At 38.4% G+C, this 23,506-nt stretch overlaps 1 protein-coding gene across 1 annotated transcript in view; it reads right to left on the bottom strand.

Moving 5' to 3' along the window:
- Positions 1–8,176: 8,176 nt before the first annotated feature.
- The window catches only part of LOC128657028 (gastrula zinc finger protein XlCGF57.1-like), a 151,623-nt gene continuing 136,293 nt past the window's right edge, over positions 8,177–23,506 (bottom strand). The window contains exon 8 of the mRNA XM_053711255.1: positions 8,177–9,303. Within this exon, the coding sequence (XP_053567230.1) occupies positions 8,219–9,303 (1,085 nt within the window). The 3' untranslated portion in view covers positions 8,177–8,218. The remainder of the gene's footprint in view (positions 9,304–23,506) is intronic.

Below are 23,506 nucleotides of genomic sequence, written 5' to 3'. Positions count from 1 at the left end.
TGTGAATTTACTTTAAATATTTCACATAGCAGAATGTTTTAAGTATTTTTAAATAGTTATTACCATATATATATATATATATATATATATATATATATATATATATACACACACCTATGTATAATCATTTATATATACAGTTAGGTCCATAAATAATTGGAAACTGACCCAGCTGTCATAATTCTGACTGTACGCCAACACAATGAATTTGAAATGAAACAACCAAGATGCAATTGAAGTGCAGACTTATCTTTAATTCAAGGGGTTGAAGAAAAATATATGAAACATTTAGGAATTGCAACCATTTTCATACACAGTCCCCTTATTTCAGGGGCTCAAATGTAATTGGACAAATTAACACTTTCTTGAGAATCCTTTGCAGGAAATGACTACTTTAAGTCTGGAACACATGGACATCACCAAACGTTGGGTTTTCTCTTTTGTGATGCTTTGCCAGGCCTTTACTGCAGAGTTCTTCAGTTGTTTGTTCGTAGGTTTTTCTACCTTAAGTTTTATATTCAGCAAGTGAAATTCAAGCTTGATCAGGTTGAGATCAGGTGATTGACTCGGCCATTGCAGAATACTACACTTCTTTGCCTTAAAAAACTCCTGGGTTGCTTTCGCAGTATGCTTTGGGGCATTGTCCATCTGTAAAGTGAAATCCTGTCCTATCAACTTCGCTGAATTTAAGCAGACAATATATCTCTATACACTTCAGAATTCATCCGGCTGCTTCTGTCACATCATCAATAAACACCAGTGACCCCGTGCCACTGAAGCCATGCATGCCCATGCAATCACACTGCCTCCACTGTGTTTTACAGATGATGTGAAGGGCTTTTTCTTTAACATGGAAAGGATCCTACGATCATCCACCACTGTTGTGGACATCCAGGCCTTTTTGTGTTGCAGAGCTCACCAGTGCATTCTTTTTTTTTTAATCAGAATGAACCAAACTGTTTATTTGGTCACTCCTAATGTTCCTGCTATCTCTGATGGATTTCATTTTATTACAATTTAAATAAACAAGGTTGTAAACAATACAGAGATTTTTTTCCTCAAATCTATAGTAAAAACTGTTGTGGATCTATAGTTGTATTAGGTAACATTTCTTAAATAAGCAGAAATTACAAAATAACATAGGGGCTCCAGGTGATCACTTGGCTATTTAAACCTATATAGGGACCCTGGATCCCCCCCTCCCCCGGGGATGGCAAATACACTGGATCATAGAAGGTGGATACAAAACGTATTTTTTTAAATTTAAATAAGTTGTTTTTTTAATTTAAATAGGATTTTTAAAAAATAATAAAATGCATTTTGAGGAAACATCAATCTAAAGATAGTTGCTATTTAAGATACATTATAATCCAAAGTTTATTCATCCTGAAATATCGATTTGTTTTTAATTAGATAGCAACATGCTGTATATTCATGGCTGCATTTTTTTTCGTAATTAATTCTATGAATCCATTCACAGAGGTTTCTGTCAGATTATTTTGGACAATTTTTCAATCTTGAAGATATTATCACTTATTATTGGTTTTGTAGTTCTCAAAACTATGAATTTGTGTCTGCAGAAATAACATGCCCTTCTTCATAGCAATATTTTAAAATAAACATACAGAGTTGATAAATAGACTTTAAAGGGGCATAATCATGAAAGAGAACTTTTGGGCTTGAGATAGAACATAACATTTTTAGATTTACTTATATAATCATATTTGCTTCATTCCCTTGGAATCCTTTGTTGAAGGAGAGCAATGCTCTACTGGGGCATATCTGGGTGAGACAGTGACAAGCAGCTAGTTCACAGTAGTGCATTGCATCTTAGTGAGCCTACTTATGCAGGCTTTTCAACAATGGATACCAAGGGAACAAAGCAAATTAGATAAGTGATGTCAAATGGAAAATCGAATGTTCATTCTGAGTCTTGAAAGTTTAATTTTGACTTTCCTTACGTTTATTAACATTGCTCCCCTACAAATCTATGTTCACAGAATCAACCCATACGAAGTTTCAAAACACTCAATGAATAGAATATTGTTTGGAGTGGAATAGATCTGCACAAGGACCAAAGTGTGAGGAGGGAGGGGCAATAACTAAAAATGAAAAAAAAAAAACAACCATAATTTATGTAAGAACTTACCTGATAAATTAATTTCTTTCATATTGGCAAGAGTCCATGAGCTAGTGACGTATGGGATAGTAATACTCAAGATGTGGAACTCAACAGCAGAGTCACTAGAGAGGGAAGCATAAAATAATAACAGCCATTTTCTGCTGAAAAAAATGAATCCACAACCCAAAATATAATTTTCTCATAATGAAAAGAAAAAATTAAACATAAGCAGAGGAATCAAACTGAAACAGCTGCCTGAAAAACATTTCTACCAAAAAACTGATTCCAAGGAAGCAAATACATCAAAACGCTAGAATTTAGTAAATGTATGCAACGAAGACCAAGTTGCTGCTTTGCAAATCTGATCAACTGAAGCTTCATTCTTAAAAGACTGATCTAGTAGAATGAGCTGTAATTCTCTGAGGGGGGCCTGACCCGACTCCAAATAAGCCTGATGAATCAAAAGCTTTAACCAAGATGCCAAGGAAATGGCAGAAGACTTCTGACCTTTCCTAGAACCAGAAAAGATAACAAATAGACTAGAGGTCTTCCTGAACTCTTTAGTATCTTCAACATAATATTTCAAAGCTCTTACCACATCCAAAGAATGTAAGGATCTCTCCAAAGAATTCTTAGGATTAGGACACAAAGAAGGGACAACAATTTCTCTATTAATGTTGTTAGAATTCACAACCTTATGTAGAAATGTAAATGAAGTCCGCAAAACTGCCTTATCCTGATGGAAAATAAGAAAAGGAGATTCAAAGAATGCATAAGCTCAAACGGAGAATCCTGTAAACCTTTCAAAACCAAATTTAGACTCCAAGGAAGAGATATTGATTTAATGACAGGTTTGATATGGACCAAAGCCTGTACAAAACAGTTAATATCAAGAAGCTTAGCAATCTTTCTGTGAAATAAAACAGAAAGAGCAGAGATTTGTCCCTTCAAGGAACTTGCAGACAAACCCTTATCCAAACCATCCTGAAGAAACTGTAAAATTCTAGGAATTCTAAAAGAATGCAAGGAGAATTTATGAGAAGAACACCATGAAATATAAGTCTTCCAAACTCGATAACAAATCTTCCTAGAAACAGATTTACGAGCCTGTAACATAGTATTAATCACTGAGTCAGAGAAACCTCTATGACTTAGAACTAAGCGTTCAATTTCCATACCTTCAAATTTAATGATTTAAGATCCTGATGGAAAAACGGACCTTGAGATAGTAGGTCTGGCCGTAACGGAAGTGGCCAAGGCGAGCAACTGGACATCCGAACCAGATCCGCATACCAAAACCTGTGTGGCCATGCTGGAGCCACCAGCAACACAAAAGACTGTTCCATGATGATTTTGGAGATCACTCTTGGAAGGAGAACTAGAGGCGGGAAGATGTAAGCAGGATGATAACACCAAGGAAGTGTCAGTGCATCCACTGCTTCCGCCTGAACATCACTAGACCTGGACAGGTATCTGGGAAGTTTCTTGTTTAGATGAGAGGCCATGAGATCTATCTCTGAACACCATGAAATATAAGTCTTCCAAACTCGATAACAAATCTTCCTAGAAACAGATTTACGAGCCTGTAACATAGTATTAATCACGGAGTCAGAGAAACCTCTATGACTAAGCACTAGGCGTTCAATTTCTATACCTTCAAATTTAATGATTTCAGATCCTGATGGAAAAACGGGCCTTGAGAAAGAATGGAAGTGGCCAAGGTTGGGAACTGGACATCTGAACAAGATCTGCATACCAAAACCTGTGAGGCCATGCTGGAGCTACCAGCAACACAAACGATTTTTCCATGATGATCTTGGAAATCACTCTTGGAAGAAGAACCAGAGGCGGGAAGATATAAGCAGGTTGGTAACACCAAGGAACTGCTAACACATCCACCGCTTCCGCCTGAGGATCCCTGGACCTGAACAGGTACCTGGGTAGTTTCTAGTTTAGATGGGAAGGCATCAGATCTATTTCTGGAAGACCCATCTGAACAATCTGAGAAAACACATCTGGATGGAGCGACCACTCCCCCAGATGTAAAGTCTGACGGCTGAGATATTCCTCTTCCCAATTGTCTATACCTGGGATATGAACAACAGAAATTAGACAGGAGCTGAATTCTGTCCAAGCAAGTATCCGAGATACTTCTTTCATAGCTTGGGGATTGTGAGCCCCCCCCTGATGATTGACATATGTCACAGTTGTGATATTGTCTGTCTGAAAACAAATGAACGGTTCTCTCTTCAACAGAGGCCACAGAGTTCTAAAATATTGATTGGTAACCTTGCCTCTTGAGATTGCCAAAATCCCTTGTGCTGTCAGAGATCCCCAGATAGCTCCCTAACCTAAAAGACTTGCTTCTGTTGTAATCACAGTCCAGGTTGGACAAACAAAAGAGGCCTCTTGAACTATATGATGGTGATCTAACCACCAAGTCAGAGAGAGTCAAACATTGGGATTTAAGGATATTAATTGTGATATCTTTGTATAATCCATGCACCATTGGTTCAGCATACAAAGCTGGAGAAGTCTCATATGAAAACCAGCAAAGGGGATTGTGTCCGATGCTGCAGTCATGAGACCTACAACTTCCATGCACATAGCTACTAAAGGGAATGATTGAGACTGAAGGTTCTGACAAGCTGAAACCAATTTTAATTGTCTCTTGTTTGTTAGAGACAGAGTCATGGACACTGAATCTATCTGGAAACCTAAAAAGGTGACCCTTGTCTGAGTAATCAAAGAACTTTTTGGTAAATTGATCCTCCAACCATGTCTGTGAATAAACAACACTAGCTGATTTGTGTGAGATTCTGCAGAATGTAAAGACTGAGCAAGTATCAAGATATTGTCCAAATAAGGAAACACTGCAATACCCCATTCTCTGATTACAGAGAGTAGGGCACCGAAAATCTTTGAAAAGATTATTGGAGCTGTCGCTAGGCCAAATGGAAGAGCGACAAATTGGTAATGCTTGTCTAGAAAAGAGAATCTCAGAAACTGATAGTGGTCTGGATGAATTGGAATATGAAAATATGCATCCTGTAAGTCTATCGTGGACATATAATGCCCTTGCAGATCAAAAGGCAGAATAGTCCTTAAAGTCACCACTTTGAAAGTTGGCACTCTTACATAATGATTCAAAAATGAATTTTCTTTCTTTGGGACAATAAATAGATTTGAATAAAACCCCAGACCCTGTTCCTGAAACGGAACTGGCATGATTACCCCTGAAAGCTCCAGATTTGAAACACACTTCAGAAAAGCCTGAGCCTTTACTGGATTTGCTGGGATGCGTGAGAGAAAAAATCTTCTCACAGGAGGTCTTACTCTGAATCCTATTCGGTACCCTTGAGAGATAATACTCTGAATCCATTGATTTTGGACAGAATATGCCCAAATATTTTGGAAGAATCTTAATCTGCCCCCTATCAGCTGAGCTGGAATGAGGACTGCACCTTCATGCAGACTTGGGGGCTGGTTTCGGTTTTTTAAATGGTTTGGATTTACTCCAACTTGAAGAAGGTTTCCAATTGGAACCAGATTCTTTGGGGGAAGGATTAGGTTTCTGTTCCTTATTTTGTTTAAAGGAATGAAAACTGTTAGAAGCTTTAGATTTACCCTTAGGTCTTTTATCCTGAGGCAAAAAAAAAACTCCCTTCCCCCAATGACAGTTGAAATAATCTAATCCAACTGAGAACCAAATAACTTATTACCTTAGAAAGAAAGAGATAGTAATCTAGACTTAGATACCATGTCAGCATTCCAATATTTGAGCCACAAAGCTCTTCTAGCAAAAATAGCTAAATACATAGATTTAACATCAATTTTAAAGATATCAAAAATGGCATCACAGATAAAATGATTAGTATGTTAAAGCAAACAATGCTAGACAAACCAGGATCCATTTCCTGTTGCGCTAAACTTTCCAACCAAAAGGTTGATGCAGCTGCAACATCAGCCATAGAAATGGCAGGCCTGAGAAGACCGCCAGAATATAAATAAGCATTCCTTAGATAAGATTCAAGTTTCCTATCTAAAGGGTCTTTAAAAGAAGTACTATCTTCCATAGGAATAGTTGTACGTTTAGCAAGAGTAGAAATAGCCCCATCAACTTTGGGGATCTTTTCCAAAAACTACAATCTAACTGCTGGCAAAGGATACGATTTTTTAAACCTTGAAGAAGGAATAAAAGAAGTACCAGGCCTATTCCATTCCTTAGAAATCATATCAGAAATAGCATCAGGAACTGGAAAAACCTCTGGGGTAACCACAGGAGGTTTATAAACAGAATTTAAATGTTTACTAGTTTTAATATCAAGAGGACAAGTGTCCTCAATATCCAATGTAATCAACACCTCTTTTAACAAGGAACGGATATACTCCATTTTAAATAAATAAGTAGATTTGTCAGTGTCAATATCTGAGGAAGGATCTTCTGAATCAGATAGATCCTTATCAGAGGAGGATAATTCAGTATGTTGTCGGTCATTTAAAATTTCATCAACTTTATGAGAAGTTTTAAAAGACCTTTTACGTTTATTAGAAGGCGGGATGGCAGACAAAGCCTTCTGAATCGCATCAGCAATAAAATCTTTCGTATTCACAGGTATATCATGTACATTAGATGTTGAAGGAACAACAGGCATTGTACTATTACTGATGGACACATTCTCTGCATGTAAAAGCTTATCATGACAACTATTACATACCACAGCTGGAGATATAATCTCCACAAATTTACAACAGATGCACTAAGCTTTGATCAAACTTAACAGGCAGCAGAGTTCCAACAATGGTTTCTAAGACAGGATCAGATTGAAACATCTTGCAAACGTAAGAGAAAAAAAACAACATATAAAGCAAAATTATCAATCTCCTTATATGGCAGTTTCAAGAATGGGGAAAAAAATGCAAACAGCATAGCCCTCTGACATAGAAAAAGGCAATAGGCATATAGGAATGGGGTTTTAAATAATAATAATAATAATTATTATTCTTTATAAAGCGCCGACAGATTCTGCAGCGCTGCCCATGGGTACAAGGATAACAGTACAATGGAGAAACAATACGATAAGACACAAAATTTTACAGATAAAAACGGGGAATTGAGGGCCCTATTCTGTGGGAATTTACAATATAGATGAAATTATTTTGTGCCAAGTATGACGCACAACGCAAACTGAAATTTTTTTTGGTGCTAACAACATCCAGAAATGACACACTCACATCATAGTAGACGCAACTTTGTGCAAGGAACTCGGTGTCAACAAAGACACTGGAAATTACGAATTTGCGTCATCGGACATACCTTTGCGCCAAAAATATTCTCGCGCCAAGAATGACGCAATAAACTTTGGCATTTTGCGCCCTCGCAAGCCTAATTTTGCCTGCGAAATTTAATGAAAAAGCAGTCAACTGAAAAAAGACTATACCCCAGGTAAGAAAAAATATTTTCCTAAATAATGTTTTCCCCCAAATATGAAACTGATAGTCTGCAAAAGGAAGCGCATATCAACGTAGAAATCTTAGCACAAACTTACTTCACCACCTCCATAGGAGGTAAAATTTGTAAAACTGAATTGTGGGTGTGGTGAGGGGTGTATTTATAGGCATTTTGAGGTTTGGGAAACTTTGCCCCTCCTGGTAGGATTGTATATCCCATACGTCACTAGCTCATGGACTCTTGCCAATTACATGAAAGAAATAATGTTATTTTTTAGTTAAAAATATTTCTATTGTTATTATTAATGTAATCATTTTCTCCATCCAATATTAAGCAATTGAACTGGAGATAGCTCACCTCCAAATAATTTCATTCACTTCAATGATCTATCTATGCATATCTAAATGATATATAACAAAATCAGTAATGGTCTGATATAACTGGAAAAATAATTATCTTAAAACATTCTAAAAATAAAAAACATGATTTGAATCAGTCTTGCTGACTAGTAATTTAAATCATGAGTTAAAAAATTTGATTTAAATAAAATACAACCTGGGGTCACCTCATAAATATGCTTGAGGTGCAGAAGGGGCCTCAAAACAGCTCTAAAACTGTGCACCCCAGAGGATCACATACAGTAATCAGCCCTTCGTATTGTGTGGGTTACAACTATGTGTAACTCTCTGTACTTTGGATGTTAAGCTCTGATTTCTTTTAAAATGAGTTTTCTGATGCCTAATAAGAGTATTTTTCTGGATAAAACATTTTTCACATTTAGAACATGAAAATGCTTTCTCCCCTGTGTGAATTTTCTGATGCCTAATAAGAGTTGTTTTCTGAGTAAAACATTTTCCACAGTCAAAACATGAAAACCCTTTCTCCCCTGTATGAATTTTCTGATGAGTGATAAGATTTGATTTCTGAGTAAAACATTTCCCACATTTAGAACATGAAAATCCTTTCTCCCCTGTATGAATTTCCTGATGACGAAAAAGATTTGGTTTCTGAGTAAAACATTTCCCACATATAGGACAGGAAAATGGCTTTTCTCCTGTATGAATTTTTAGATGATTAAAAAGATGTGATTTATTAAGAAAACATTTCCCACATTTAGAACATGAAAATCTTTTCTCCCCTTTCTCTCCTGTATGAATTTTCTGATGAATAATAAGAGTTGATTTCTTAGTAAAATATTTCCTACATTTAGAACATGAAAATCCTTTCTCCCCTGTATGAATTTTCTGATGCCTAATAAGAGTTCTTTTCTGAGTAAAACATTTTCCACAATCAAAACATGAAAATCCTTTCTCCCCTGTATGAATTTTCTGATGAGTGATAAGATTTGATTTCTGGGTAAAATATTTTCCACAGTCAGAACATGAAAATTCTTTCTCCCCTGTATGAATTTTCTGATGGTTAATAAGATTTGATTTCACAGAAAAACATTTCCCACAGTCAGAACAAGAAAATCCTTTCTCCCCTGTGTGAATTTTCTGATGACGAATAAGATTTGATTTCTGAGTAAAACATTTCCCACATATAGTACATGAAAATGGCTTTTCTCCTGTATGAATTTTTAGATGTTTAGAAAGAAGTGCTTTTTTAAGAAAACATTTCCCACATTCAGAACATACATTTCCCATGTGGCTTCTTTGATTTTGAAGAAGATGTAAAGAAGCATCTGCACTCTGATTATGACGAGGATTATTGCAGTTTGTGAATTCACCTGTCAATAAGAAACACGATGGGAGTAATGTTATTATTTACATAATTATTTTATCATGAGAACATATAAACTGTTCTGATTTAGTCAGTCCCCTACCCTTGTAGAATACACTGTGACAACTAGATCTTTTCCCAGCTTCCTATCTAAGGCTTAAGGGCAGTTTATTAGACATTAGGGACTATTTCTAAGAATTCACAATAAACATATCTTTATAACTACTACTTGACTCCAGAACAATAAAAACAAAGACAATTGCCCCAGGTGGTGTAGTATACCAAAGCAATTTATAAAAGCTTCAACAGAGAGAAGAATTTCACTCACGTGTCAACTATACCTTCTGTGATAGTTAGCAGCACACTCAGGCAATTCTGTTATACCATATAGATGAGGAGGATTATTTAGATGAAAAGGCTTAAAAACCACAATGTAGCTAATCCAAAAAGATATCAATGTGTTACAAATCTCCAAAATAACATAAAAGCACCACAGTTAGTGAGTTAACTTAAACGGACTCTGAAACCAATTTTTTTATTTTGTGATTCAGATAGCATGCAATTTTAAATAACTTTCTAATTTACTCCTATTATCAAATGTTCTTCGTTCTCTATCTATCTTTATTTGAAAAAGAAGGGATCTGAGCTAAGGAGCCAGCAAATTTTTGGTTCAGTACTCTGGGAGGTACTTGTTTATTGGTGGGTGAATTTATCCACCAATCAGCAAGAACAACCCAGGTTGTTCACCAAAAATGGACTGGCATCTAAACTTGCATTCTTGCTCTTTAAATAAAGATATCAAGAGAATGAAGAAAAATTGATAATAGGAGTAAATTAGAAAGTTGCTTAAAATTGCATGTTCTATCTGAATCACAAAAGAAAAAAATGTGGGTTCAGTGTCCTTTTAAAAAAAGGCTAAGAGCATTTACTTCACTGGAAAGAGGGTTATGTTTAAAAGCACTTTAATATGCAACATGACTGCTTATTGCTTATGTGCACAAAACATTCAGTTTTATTGTTTTAGAATGTTGCATTCATGACATACAGTATATACACTCACCGGCCACTTTATTAGGTACACCTTGCTAGCACCGGGTTGGACCCACTTTTGCCTTCAGAACTTCCTTAATTCTTCATGACATAGATTCATAAAGGTGTTGGAAACATTCCTCAGACATTTTGGTCTATATTGACATGATAGCTGAAGATTTGTCGGCCGCACATCCATGATGCAAATGATAGCATGCAATTTTAAATAACTTTCTAATTTACTCCTATGTGACATGGTGCATTATCCTGCTAGAAGTAGCCATCAGAAGATGGGTACACTGTAGTAATAAAGGGATGGACATGGTCAGCAACAATACTCAGGTAGGACTCATCAGACCAGGCAACGTTTTTCCAATCTTCTATTGTCCAAGTTTGGTGTGGCTGTGCAAATTGTAGCCTCAGTTTCCTGTTCTTAGCCGACAGGAGTGGCACCCAATATGGTCTTCTGCTGCTGTAGCCCATCTGCTTCAAGGTACAATGTGTTGTGCATTCAGAGATGGTATTCTGCATACCTTGGTTGTAACGAGTGGTTATTTGAGTTACTGTTGCCTTTCTATCATCTCAAACCAGTCTGCCCATTCTCCTCTGACCTCTAACATCAGCAAGTTATTTTCATCCACACAACTGCAGCTCACTGGAAATTTTCTCTTTTTCAGACCATTCCCTGTAAACACTAGAAATGGTTGTGCATGAAAATCCCAGTAGATCAGCAGTTTTTTAAATACTCAGATCAGCCTGTCTGAACATGGCATGGTTGTTGGTGCCAAAGTCACTTAAATCCCCTTTCTTCCCCATTCTGATGCTCGGTTTAAACTTCAGCAAGTCGTCTTCACCACGTCTAGATGCCTTAATGCATTGAGTTGCTGCCATGTGATTGGCTGATTAGCAATTTGTGTTACCAAGCAATTGAACAGGAGTACCTAATAAATTGGCCGGTGAGTGTATTCTTTATTTGTAATGAAGACCAGATTATCATTTTATATAAAAAGTAATATATATGTAAAATAAACTATATTAGTGAACATACATGTCACACATGCACACTAACCTGTTTTCCACAGACTCATCACACACTCATCTATGCCCTGTGTCCCACAGATACAGCTCACTTGTACCCTGCAAACCTCACACACATAAAACATAATTTATGTAAGAACTTACCTGATAAATTCATTTCTTTCATGTTGGCAAGAGTCCATGAGCTAGTGACATATGGGATATACAATCCTACCAGGAGGGGCAGAGTTTCCCAAACCTCAAAATGCCTATAAATACACCCCTCACAACACCCACAATTCAGTTTAACGAATAGCCAAGCAGTGGGGTGATAAAGAAAGGAGTAGAAAGCATCAACAAAGGAAATTTGGAAATAATTGTGCTTTATACAAAAAATCATAACCACCATAAAAAGGGTGGGCCTCATGGACTCTTGCCAATATGAAAGAAATGAATTTATCAGGTACGTTCTTACATAAATTATGTTTTCTTTCATGTAATTGGCAAGAGTCCATGAGCTAGTGACATATGGGATATCAATACCTAAGATGTGGAGTCTTCCACTCAAGAGTCACTAGAGAGGGAGGGAATAAAAATAAAAACAGCCATATTCCGCTGAAAAAATTAATCCACAACCCAAAAAAATAAGTTTATTTCATTTTTGAAAGAAAAAAGCTTAAAACAAAGGCAGAAGAATCAAACTGAAACAGCTGCCTGAAGAACTTTCCTACCAAAAACTGCTTCCAAAGAAGCAAATACATCAAAACGGTAGAATTTAGTAAATGTATGTAAAGAGGACCAAGTCGCTGCTTTGCAAATCTGATCAACTGAAGCTTCATTCTTAAAAGCCCACGAAGTGGAGACTAATCTAGTAGAATGAGCTGTAATTTTCTGAGGCGGGGCCTGACCCGACTCCAAATAAGCTTGATGAATCAAAAGTTTCAACCAAGAAGCCAAGGAAATAGCAGAAGCCTTCTGACCTTTCCTAGGACCAGAAAATAAAACAAATAGACTGGAAGTCTTCCTGAAATCTTTAGTAGCTTCCACATAATATTTCAAAGCTCTTACCACATCCAAAGAATTCTAAGGATCTTTCCAAAGAATTCTTAGGATTAGGACACAAGGAAGGGACAACAATTTCTCTATTAATGTTGTTAGAATTCACAACCTTAAATAAAAATTGAAAAGAAGTCCGCAAAACTGCCTTATCCTGATGAAAAATCAGAAAAGGAGACTCACAAGAAAGAGCAGATAGCTCAGAAACTCTTCTAGCAGAAGAGATAGCCAAAAGGAATAACACTTTCCAAGAAAGTAGTTTAATGTCCAAAGAATGCATAGGCTCAAATGGAGGAGCCTGTAAATCCTTCAGAACCAAATTAAAACTCCAAGGAGGAGAAATTGATTTAATGACAGGCTTAATACGAACAAAAGCCTGTACAAAACAGTGAATATCAGGAAGTATAGCAATCTTTCTGTGAAATAAAACAGAAAGAGCGGAGATTTGTCCTTTCAAGGAACTTGCAGACAAACCCTTATCCAAACCATCCTGAAGGAACTGTAAAATTCTAGGAATTCTAAAAGAATGCCAGGAGAATTTATGAGAAGAACACCATGAAATGTAAGTCTTCCAAACTCTATAATAAATCTTTCTATAGACAGATTTACGAGCTTGTAACATAGTATTAATCACTGAGTCAGAGAAACCTCTATGACTTAGAACTAAGCGTTCAATTTCCATACCTTCAAATTTAATGATTTGAGATCCTGATGGAAAAACGGACCTTGAGATAGTAGGTCTGGCCGTAACGGAAGTGGCCAAGGCGGGCAACTGGACATCCGAACCAGATCCGCATACCAAAACCTGTGTGGCCATGCTGGAGCCACCAGCAACACAAAGACTGTTCCATGATGATTTTGGAGATCACTCTTGGAAGGAGAACTAGAGGCGGGAAGATGTAAGCAGGATGATAACACCAAGGAAGTGTCAGTGCATCCACTGCTTCCGCCTGAACATCGCTAGACCTGGACAGGTATCTGGGAAGTTTCTTGTTTAGATGAGAGGCCATGAGATCTATCTCTGGAAGACCCCACATCCGAACAATCTGAGAAAACACATCTGGATGGAGAGACCACTCCCCTGGATGTAAAGTCTGGCGGCTGAGATAATCCGCCTCCCAATTGTCTACACCTGGGATATGCACCGCAGAGATTAGACAGGAGCTGGATTCCGCCCAAGCAAGTATCCCAGATACTTCTTTCATAGCTTGGGGACTGTGAGTCCCACCCTGATGATTGATGATTGACCACAGTTGTGATATTGTCTGTCTGAAAACAAATGAACGGTTCTCTCTTTAGCAGAGGCCAAAACTGAAGAGCCCTGAGAATTGCACAGAGTTCTAAAATATTTATTGGTAATCTCGCCTCTTGAGATTTCCAAACCCCTTGTGCTGTCAGAGATCCCCAAACAGCTCCCCAACCTGAAAGACTCGCATCTGTTGAGATCACAGTCCAGGTTGGCCGAACAAAAGAAGCCCCTTGAACCAAACGATGGTGATCTATCCACCATGTCCGAGAGTGTCATACAATGGGATTCAAGGATATTAATTGTGATATCTTTGTATAATCCTTGCACCATTGATTCAGCATGCAAAGCTGTAGAGGTCTGATGTGAAAACGAGCAAAGGGGATCGCGTCCGATGCTGCAGTCATGAGACCTAAAACTTCCATGCACATAGCCACTGAAGGGAATGACTGAGACTGAAGGTGCCGGCATGCTGTGACCAATTTTAAACGTCTCTTGTCTGAATCTATCTGGAAGCCTAAAAAGGTGACCCTTGTCTAAGGAATCAAGAAACTTTTTGGTAAATTGATCCTCCAACCATGTTTCCGAAGAAACAACACTAGTTGATTCGTGTGAGATTCTGCAGTATGTAAAGACTGAGCTAGTACCAAGATATCGTCCAAATAAGGAAACACCGCAATACCCTGTTCTCTAATTACAGATAGTAGGGCACCCAGAACCTTTGAAAAGATTCTTGGAGCTGTTGCTAGGCCAAATGGAAGAGCAACAAATTGGTAATGCTTATCTAGAAAAGAGAATCTCAGAAACTGATAGTGTTCTGGATGAATCGGAATATGAAGGTATGCATCCTGCAAGTCTATTGTGGACATAAAATGTCCTTGCTGAACAAAAGGCAGAATAGTCCTTATAGTCACCATCTTGAAAGTTGGTACTCTTACATAACGATTCAAAATTTTCAGATCCAGAACTGATCTGAATAAATTTTCTTTCTTTGGTACAATGAATAGGTTTGAATAAAACACCAAACCTTGTTCCTGAGGAGGAACTGGCATGATTACCCCTGAAGACTCCAGGTCTGAAACACACTTAAGAAAAGCATGAGTTTTTACTGGATTTACAGGGATGCGTGAGAGAATAAATCTTCTCACAGGAGGTCTTACTTTGAATCCTATTCGATACAGAGACAATGCTCTGAATCCAATGATTTTGGACTGATTTTATCCAAAAATCCTTGAAAAACCTTAATCTGCCACCTACCAGCTGAGCTGGAATGAGGGCCGCACCTTCATGTGGACTTAGGGGCAGACTTTGGTTTCCTAAATGGCTTGGATTTATTCAAATTTGAGGAAGGCTTCCAATTGGAAGCAGATTCCTTGGGGGGAGGATTGAGTTTTTGTTCCTTATTCTGACAAAAGGAACGAAAACGGTTAGAAGCCTTAGATTTACCCTGAGGCAAAAAACTCCTTTTCCCCCAGTAATAGTTGAAAGAATAGAATCCAACTGAGAACCAAATAAATTATTACCTTGGAAACAAAGAGATCGTAATCTAGATTTAGATGTCATATCAGCATTCCAAGACTTAAGCCACAAAGCTCTTCTAGCTAATACAGCTAAAGACATGGATCTAACATCAATTTTGATAATATAAAAAATGGCATCACAAATAAAATGATTAGCATGTTGCAGTAAGCGAATAACGCTAGATATGTCAGAATCCAATTCATGTTGCGCTAAATTCTCCAACCAGAAAGTTGATGCAGCCGCAACATCAGCCAAAGAAATAGCAGGTCTGAGAAGATGACCTGAATATAAATAGGCCTTCCTTAGATAAGATTAAAGCTTCCTATCTAAAGGATCCTTAAAGGAAGTACTATCTTCCATAGGAATAGTGGTACGTTTAGCAAGAGTAGAAATAGCCCCATCAACTTTGGGGATTTTTTCCCAAAACTCTATAGATTTTGCTGGTAAAGGATACAATTTTTTAAACCTTAAAGAAGGAATAAAAGAAGTACCTGGCTTATTCCATTCCCTAGAAATCATATTAGAAATAGCCTCAGGAATGGGAAAAACCCCTGGAGAAACCACAGGAGGTTTAAAAACAGCATTTAAACGTTTATTAGACTGAACGTCAATAGGACTGGTTACCTCAATATCCAAAGTAATTAACACTTCTTTTAATAAAGAACGCATATACTCTATTTTAAATAAATAAGTAGATTTGTCAGTGTCAATGTCTGAGGAAGGATCTTCTGAATCAGATAGATCCTCATCAGAAGAGGATAAATTATTATGTTGTTGGTCATTTGAAATTTCATCAGCTAAATGAGAAGTTTTAAAAGACCTTTTACGTTTATTAGAAGGTGGAAATGCAGACAAAGCCTTCATAATAGAATCAGAAACAAATTCTTTAAAATTTACAGGTATATCATGCACATTAGAAGTTGAAGGAACTGCAACTGGCAATGTACGATTACTGATGGAAACACTATCTGCATGTAAAAGTTTATCATGACAACTATTACAAATGACAATCGGTGGAATAATTTCTACAATTTTACAACAAATGCACTTAGCTTTGGTAGAACCGGTGTCAGGCAGCAATGTTCCACCAGAAACTTCTGAGGCAGGATCAGATTGGGACATCTTGCACAATGTAAGAGAAAAAACAACATATAAAGCAAAATTATCTATTTCCTTATATGACAGTTTCAGGAATGGGAAAAAAATGCAAGCATAGGCCTCTGATAGCAAAAAGCAAGAGGCAAACATACAAGGGGTATTGAAATAATGAAAAAAATTTGGCGCCAAGTATGACGCCAAAAATAACCGGAAATGACACACTTGCATCACTAATGACGCCACCGTGTGAAAGGTCTCGGCGTCACGTATGACCCCGGAAATGATGAAGTTGCGTCATAAACGTCTTTTTTTGCTGCAAAAATTTTTCCGCGCCAAGAATGACGCAATAAAGTTTAGCATTTGACACACCCGCGGGCCTAATACCTGCAATAGCAAGAAGTAGTCAATTGAAAAAAAGACTAAACCCCAGGTAAGAAATACATTTCTTAAAATGTTTAAATTTTCCAAATATGAAACTGACAGTCTGCTGAAGGAAATACATGAACCTGCCTCATGGCAAATATAAGTACAATACATATATTTAGAACTTTATATAAATGCATAAAGTGTCAAACCATAGCTGAGGTGTCTTAAGTAATAAAAAACATTCTTACCAAAAGACACCCATCCACATATAGCAGATAGCCAAACCAGTACTAAAACAGTTATTAGTAGAGGTAATGGTAAATTGAGAGTATATTGTCGATCTGAAAAGGGAGGTAGGAGATGAATCTCTACGACCGATAACAGAGAACCTATGAAATAGACCCTCGTTCAGGAAATCATCGTATTCAAATAAGTGATACTCACTTCACGTCCCTCTGACATTCACTGTACTCTGAGAGCAATCGGGCTTCAACAATGCTGAGAAGCGCATATCAACATAGAAATCTTAGCACAAACTTACTTCACCACCTCCATAGGAGGCAAAGTTTGTAAAACTGAATTGTGGGTTTGGTGAGGGGTGTATTTATAGGCATTTTGAGGTTTGGGAAACTTTGCCCCTCCTGGTAGGATTGTATATCCCATATGTCACTAGCTCATGGATTCTTGCCAATTACATGAAAGAAAGTCATCTGTGCCCTATTTCCCACAGACATGTCACACAAAAACCACTCACATGTGCCCTACATCCCTCTCAAGTGTCACACAAGTACACTCACATGTTCCCTGCTTTCCTCAGACATGTCACGCACATACACTCACACCTGCCCTGCTTTCTTCAGATATGTCACACATGCACACTCACCTATCCCCTCCTTTCCAGACAAATGTCACACATGTACAGTTGGTATTGAAAAGAATCATCCCCCTTGAAAAAGGAAATTTATGCTTACCTGATAAATTTATTTCTTTTATGATATGACGAGTCCACGGATTTCATCCTTACTTGTGGGATATCGCCTCCTGGTCAGCAGGAGGAGGCAAAGAGCTGCATACATAGCTCCTCCCCTCCCTCCAACTCCAGTCATTCGACCGAAGTTAGGAATAGAAAGGAAAAGCCAAGGAGCAGAGGTGGCTGAAGGTTAGTAAAAATAAAGACCTGTCTTTGAAAAGACCGGGTGAGCCGTGGACTCATCATATCGTAAAATAACATAATTTATGTAAGAACTTACCTGATAAATTCATTTCTTTCATATTAGCAAGAGTCCATGAGCTAGTGACGTATGGGATATACATTCCTACCCGGAGGGGCAAAGTTTCCCAAACCTTAAAATGCCTATAAATACACCCCTCACCACACCCACAATTCAGTTTAATGAATAGCCAAGAAGTGGGGTGATAAGAAAGGAGCGAAAACATCAAAAAACATAATTTATGCTTACCTGATAAATTCCTTTCTCCTGTAGTGTAGTCAGTCCACGGGTCATCATTACTTCTGGGATATTAACTCCTCCCCAACAGGAAGTGCAAGAGGATCACCCAAGCAGAGCTGCTATATAGCTCCTCCCCTCTACGTCACACCCAGTCATTCGACCGAGAACCAACGAGAAAGGAGAAACTAAAGGGTGCAGTGGTGACTGGAGTATAATTTAAAAATTTAGACCTGCCATAAAAAACAGGGCGGGCCGTGGACTGACTACACTACAGGAGAAAGGAATTTATCAGGTAAGCATAAATTATGTTTTCTCCTGTTAAGTGTAGTCAGTCCACGGGTCATCATTACTTCTGGGATACCAATACCAAAGCTAAAGTACACGGATGACGGGAGGGACAGGCAGGATCTTTATACGGAAGGAACCACTGCCTGAAGAACCTTTCTCCCAAAAACAGCCTCCGAAGAAGCAAAAGCGCCAAAATAGGCCCCTCCCCCTCACACACAACAGTGAGGGAAGTTCAGTGAACTGTCTTAAATTAAAATAAACGACAGCCAAGTGGAAAACAGTGCCCAAAACAATTTTTCACCCAGTACCTCAGATAATTAAACGATTTAACATGCCAGCAAAACGTTTAAAATCAAATAATATGAAGTGTCATTAAAAAGCCTGCTGCTAGTCGTTCCCACTGCAAGTTAGGCTAAGAGTTATATGCATACAGTATTTCCCAGTGAAGTGCCATTCCCCAGAATACTGAAGTGTAAACATATATACATAACAGCCTGATACCAGTTGCTACTACTGCATTTAAGGCTGAACTTACATTATATCGGTATTGGCAGTATTTTCTCAGTCAATTCCATTCCTCAGAAAATAATATACTGCAACATACCTCTTTGCAGGTGAACCTGCCCGCTGTCCCCTGATCTGAAGTTTACCTCACTCCTCAGAATGGCCGAGAACAGCAAAATGAATCTTAGCTACGACGGCTAAGATCATACAAAAACTCAGGTAGATTCTTCTTCAAATTCTACCTGAGAAGGAACAACACACTCCGGTGCTGTTTTAAAATAACAAACTTTTGATTGAAGATATAAAAACAAAGTATAATCACCACAGTCCTCTCACACATCCTATCTATTAGTTGGGTGCAAGAGAATGACTGGGTGTGACGTAGAGGGGAGGAGCTATATAGCAGCTCTGCTTGGGTGATCCTCTTGCACTTCCTGTTGGGGAGGAGTTAATATCCCAGAAGTAATAATGACCCGTGGACTGACTACACTTAACAGGAGAAATAAGGAATTGGAATAATTGTGCTTTATACAAAAAATCATAACCACCACAAAAAGGGTGGGCTTCATGGACTCTTGCTAATATGAAAGAAATGAATTTATCAGATAAGTTCTTACATAAAACATAATTTATGCTTACCTGATAAATTTATCTCTCTTGTAGTGTGTTCAGTCCACGGGTCATCCATTACTTATGGGATATATTCTCCTTCCCAACAGGAAGTTGCAAGAGGATCACCCAAGCAGAGCTGCTATATAGCTCCTCCCCTCACATGTCATATCCAGTCATTCTCTTGCAACCCTCAACAAAGAAGGAGGTCGCGAGAGAAGTTGGAGTTTTTACTTAATTATTCTTCAATCAAAAGTTTGTTATTTTAAATGGCACCGGAGTGTGCTGTTTTTCTATCTCAGGCAGTATTTGGAAGAAGAAACTGCCTGCGTTTTCTATGATCTTAGCAGGCGTAACTAAGATCCACTGGCTGTTCTCGACATTCTGAGGAGTGGGGTAACTTCAGAACATGGGAATAGCATGCGGGGTCCCCCGCAAATGAGGTATGTGCAGTACAATATTTTCTGGGAATGGAATTGACTAAGAAAACACTGCTGTTACCCGTATGATGTAAGTACAGCCTTAAATGCAGTAGTAGTGACTGGTATCAGGCTGATAAATGTATGCACAGTAGAGTTATTTTCTAGGGACTAGAATTTGACTGAGAAAATACTGTTAATACTGAAATAATGCTTAAGCCTTATCTGCAGTGGAAGCGACTGGCAGCAGGCTTAGTGATAACTTTGCATGACATTAAAAGAAGTTTGTTTTTAAAACATTTACTGGCATGTTATTCGTTTTGGGAGGTACTTTGGTGATAAATCCTTTTGGGCATGAATTTTTTTCCACATGGCTAACGTATATTTCTGCATAGAAACCGTTATATCAGGTCTCCCACTGTTGTAAATGAGTGGGAGGGGCCTTTTTTTAGCGCCTTGTTGCGCAGTTAAAATTCTAGCACAGTCTTCCTGCTTCTTCCTCCTTGATCCAGGACGTCTCTAGAGAGCTCAGGGGTCTTCAAAATTCGTTTTTGAGGGAGGTAATCAGTCACAGCAGACCTGTGACAGTGTGTTTGACTGTGATAAAAACGTTAAATCTTAATTTGATATCCGTTTTTTTGGGTACTGAGGGGTTAATCATCCTTTTGCTAACGGATGCAATCCTCTGCTAATTAATACATTTAAAGAATTGTTGACTATAACTGAATTAGTTCTTTGTTATTCAACTGTGTTTTTAAAAAAGCGCTGCAGCGTTTTTTATATTGCTTGTAAACTTATTGAAAGTAATTTCCAAGCTTGCTAGCTTCATTGCTAGTCTGTTTAAACATGTCTGATACAGAGGAATCTGCTTGTTCATTATGTTTAAAAGCCGATGTGGAGCCCAATAGAAATATGTGTACCAATTGTATTGATATTACTTTGAATAAAAGTCAATCTGTACCGATAAAGAAATTATCACCAGACAACGAGGGGGAAGTTATGCCGTCTAACTCTCCTCATGTGTCAGTACCTTCGTCTCCCGCTCGGGAGGTGCGTGAGATTGAGGCGCCAAGTACATCAAGGCCCTTACAAATCACTTTACATGATATGGCTAATGTTATGAAAGAAGTATTATACAATATGCCCGAGTTAAGAGGCAAGCGCGACAGCTCTGGGTTAAGGACAGAGCGCGCCGATGACACAAGAGCCATGTCTGATACTGCGTCACAATTTGCAGAACATGAGGACGGAGAGCTTCATTCTGTGGGTGACGGTTCTGATTCGGGGAGACCGGATTTAGAAATTTCAAATTTTAAATTTAAGCTTGAGAACCTCCGCGTGTTGCTAGGGGAGGTGTTAGCGGCTCTGAATGATTGTGACACGGTGGCAATCCCCGAGAAATTATGTAGGCTGGATAAATACTATGCGGTACCGGTGTGTACTGATGTTTTTCCTATACCAAAGAGGCTTACAGAGATTATTAGCAAGGAGTGGGATAGACCCGGTGTGCCTTTTTCCCCTCCTCCGATATTTAGAAAAATGTTCCCTATAGACGCCACCACACGAGACTTATGGCAGACGGTCCCTAAGGTGGAGGGAGCAGTTTCTACTTTAGCCAAGCGTACCACTATCCCGGTAGAGGATAGCTGTGCTTTCTCAGATCCAATGGATAAAAAAATTAGAGGGTTACCTTAAGAAAATGTTTGTTCAACAAGGTTTTATATTACAGCCTCTTGCATGCATTGCGCCTGTCACTGCTGCAGCGGCATTCTGGTTTGAGTCTCTGGAAGAGGCGATTCGCACAGCACCATTGGATGAGTCTTTGAGCAAGCTTAGAACCCTTAAGCTGGCTAATGCGTTTGTTTCGGATGCCGTAGTGCATTTAACCAAACTTACGGCTAAGAATTCCGGATTCGCCATACAGGCGCGCAGAGCGCTATGGCTTAAGTCCTGGTCAGCAGATGTAACTTCTAAGTCTAAACTACTGAACATTCCTTTCAAAGGGCAGACCTTATTCGGGCCCGGCTTGAAGGAAATTATTGCTGACATTACTGGAGGTAAGGGCCACACCCTTCCTCAGGACAGGGCCAAATCAAAGGCCAAACAGTCTAATTTTCGTGCCTTTCGTAATTTCAAGGCAGGAGCAGCATCAACTTCCTCCGCTCCAAAACAGGAAGGAACTACTGCTCGTTACAGACAGGGTTGGAAAGGCAACCAGTCATGGAACAAGGGCAAGCAGGCCAGAAAGCCTACTTCCGCCCCTAAGACAGCATGAAGACAGGGCCCCCTTTCCGGAGACGGATCTAGTGGGGGGCAGACTTTTTCTCTTCGTCCAGGCTTGGGCAAGAGATGTACAGGATCCCTGGACGTTGGAGATTATATCTCAGGGATACCTTCTGGATTTCAAAACTTCTCCTCCACAAGGGAGGTTCCATCTGTCAAGGTTATCAACAAACCTAGTAAAGAAAGAGGCATTTCTACAATGTGTACAAGACCTCTTAGTGATGGGAGTGATCCACCCAGTTCCGCGAATGGAACAGGGGCAAGGGTTTTATTCAAATCTGTTTGTGGTTCCCAAAAAAGAGGGAACCTTCAGACCAATCTTAGACTTAAAGATCTTAAACAAATTCCTAAGGGTTCCATCGTTCAAGATGGAAACCATTCGGACCATCCTACCCATGATCCAAGAGGGTCAATATATGACCACAGTGGACTTAAAGGATGCCTACCTTCACATACCGATTCACAGAGATCATTATCGGTACCTTTCTTTCATGTAATTAGCAAGAGTCCATGAGCTAGTAACGTATGGGATAGCAGATACCCAAGATGTGGAACTTCCACGCAAGAGTCACTAGAGAGGGAGGGATAAAATAAAGACAGCCAATTCCGCTGAAAAATTAATCCACTACCCAAATCAAAAGTTTCAATTTTTATAATGAAAAAAAACTGAAGTTATAAGCAGAAGAATCAAACTGAAACAGCTGCCTGAAGTACTATTCTACCAAAAACTGCTTCTGAAGAAGAGAAAACATCAAAATGGTAGAATTTAGTAAAAGTATGCAAAGAAGACCAAGTCCTTGCTTTGAAAATGTGATCAACAGAAGCTTCATTCTTAAAAGCCCAGGAAGTAGAAACTGACCTAGTAGAATGAGCCGTAATCCTCTGAGATGGGGATTAACCAGACTCCAAATAAGCATGATGAATCAAAAGCTTTAACCAAGATGCCAAAGAAATGGCAGAAGCCTTCTGACCTTTCCTAAAACCAGAAAAGATAACAAATAGACTAGAAGTCTTTCTGAAATCTGAGTAGCTTCAACATAATATTTCAAAACTCTTACCACATCCAAAGAATGTAAGAATCTTTCCAAAGAATTCTTAGGATTAGGACACAAAGAAGGGAAAATAATTCCTCTACTAATGTTGTTAGAATTCACAACTTTAGGCAAAAATTGAAATGAAGACAGCAAAACCACCTTATCCTGATGAAAAATCAGAAAAAGTAGACTCACAAGAAAGAGCAGATAATTCAAAAACTGTTCTAGCTGAAGAGATGTCTAAAAAGAACAATACTTTCCATGAAAGTAATAAATGTCCAAAGAAAGC

The sequence above is a fragment of the Bombina bombina genome, chromosome 4 (assembly GCF_027579735.1).
Source record: "Bombina bombina isolate aBomBom1 chromosome 4, aBomBom1.pri, whole genome shotgun sequence".
Lineage (NCBI taxonomy): Eukaryota > Metazoa > Chordata > Amphibia > Anura > Bombinatoridae > Bombina > Bombina bombina.
Note: the sequence above shows the minus strand (reverse complement) of the source record. Positions and strands in the feature narration are given on the sequence as shown.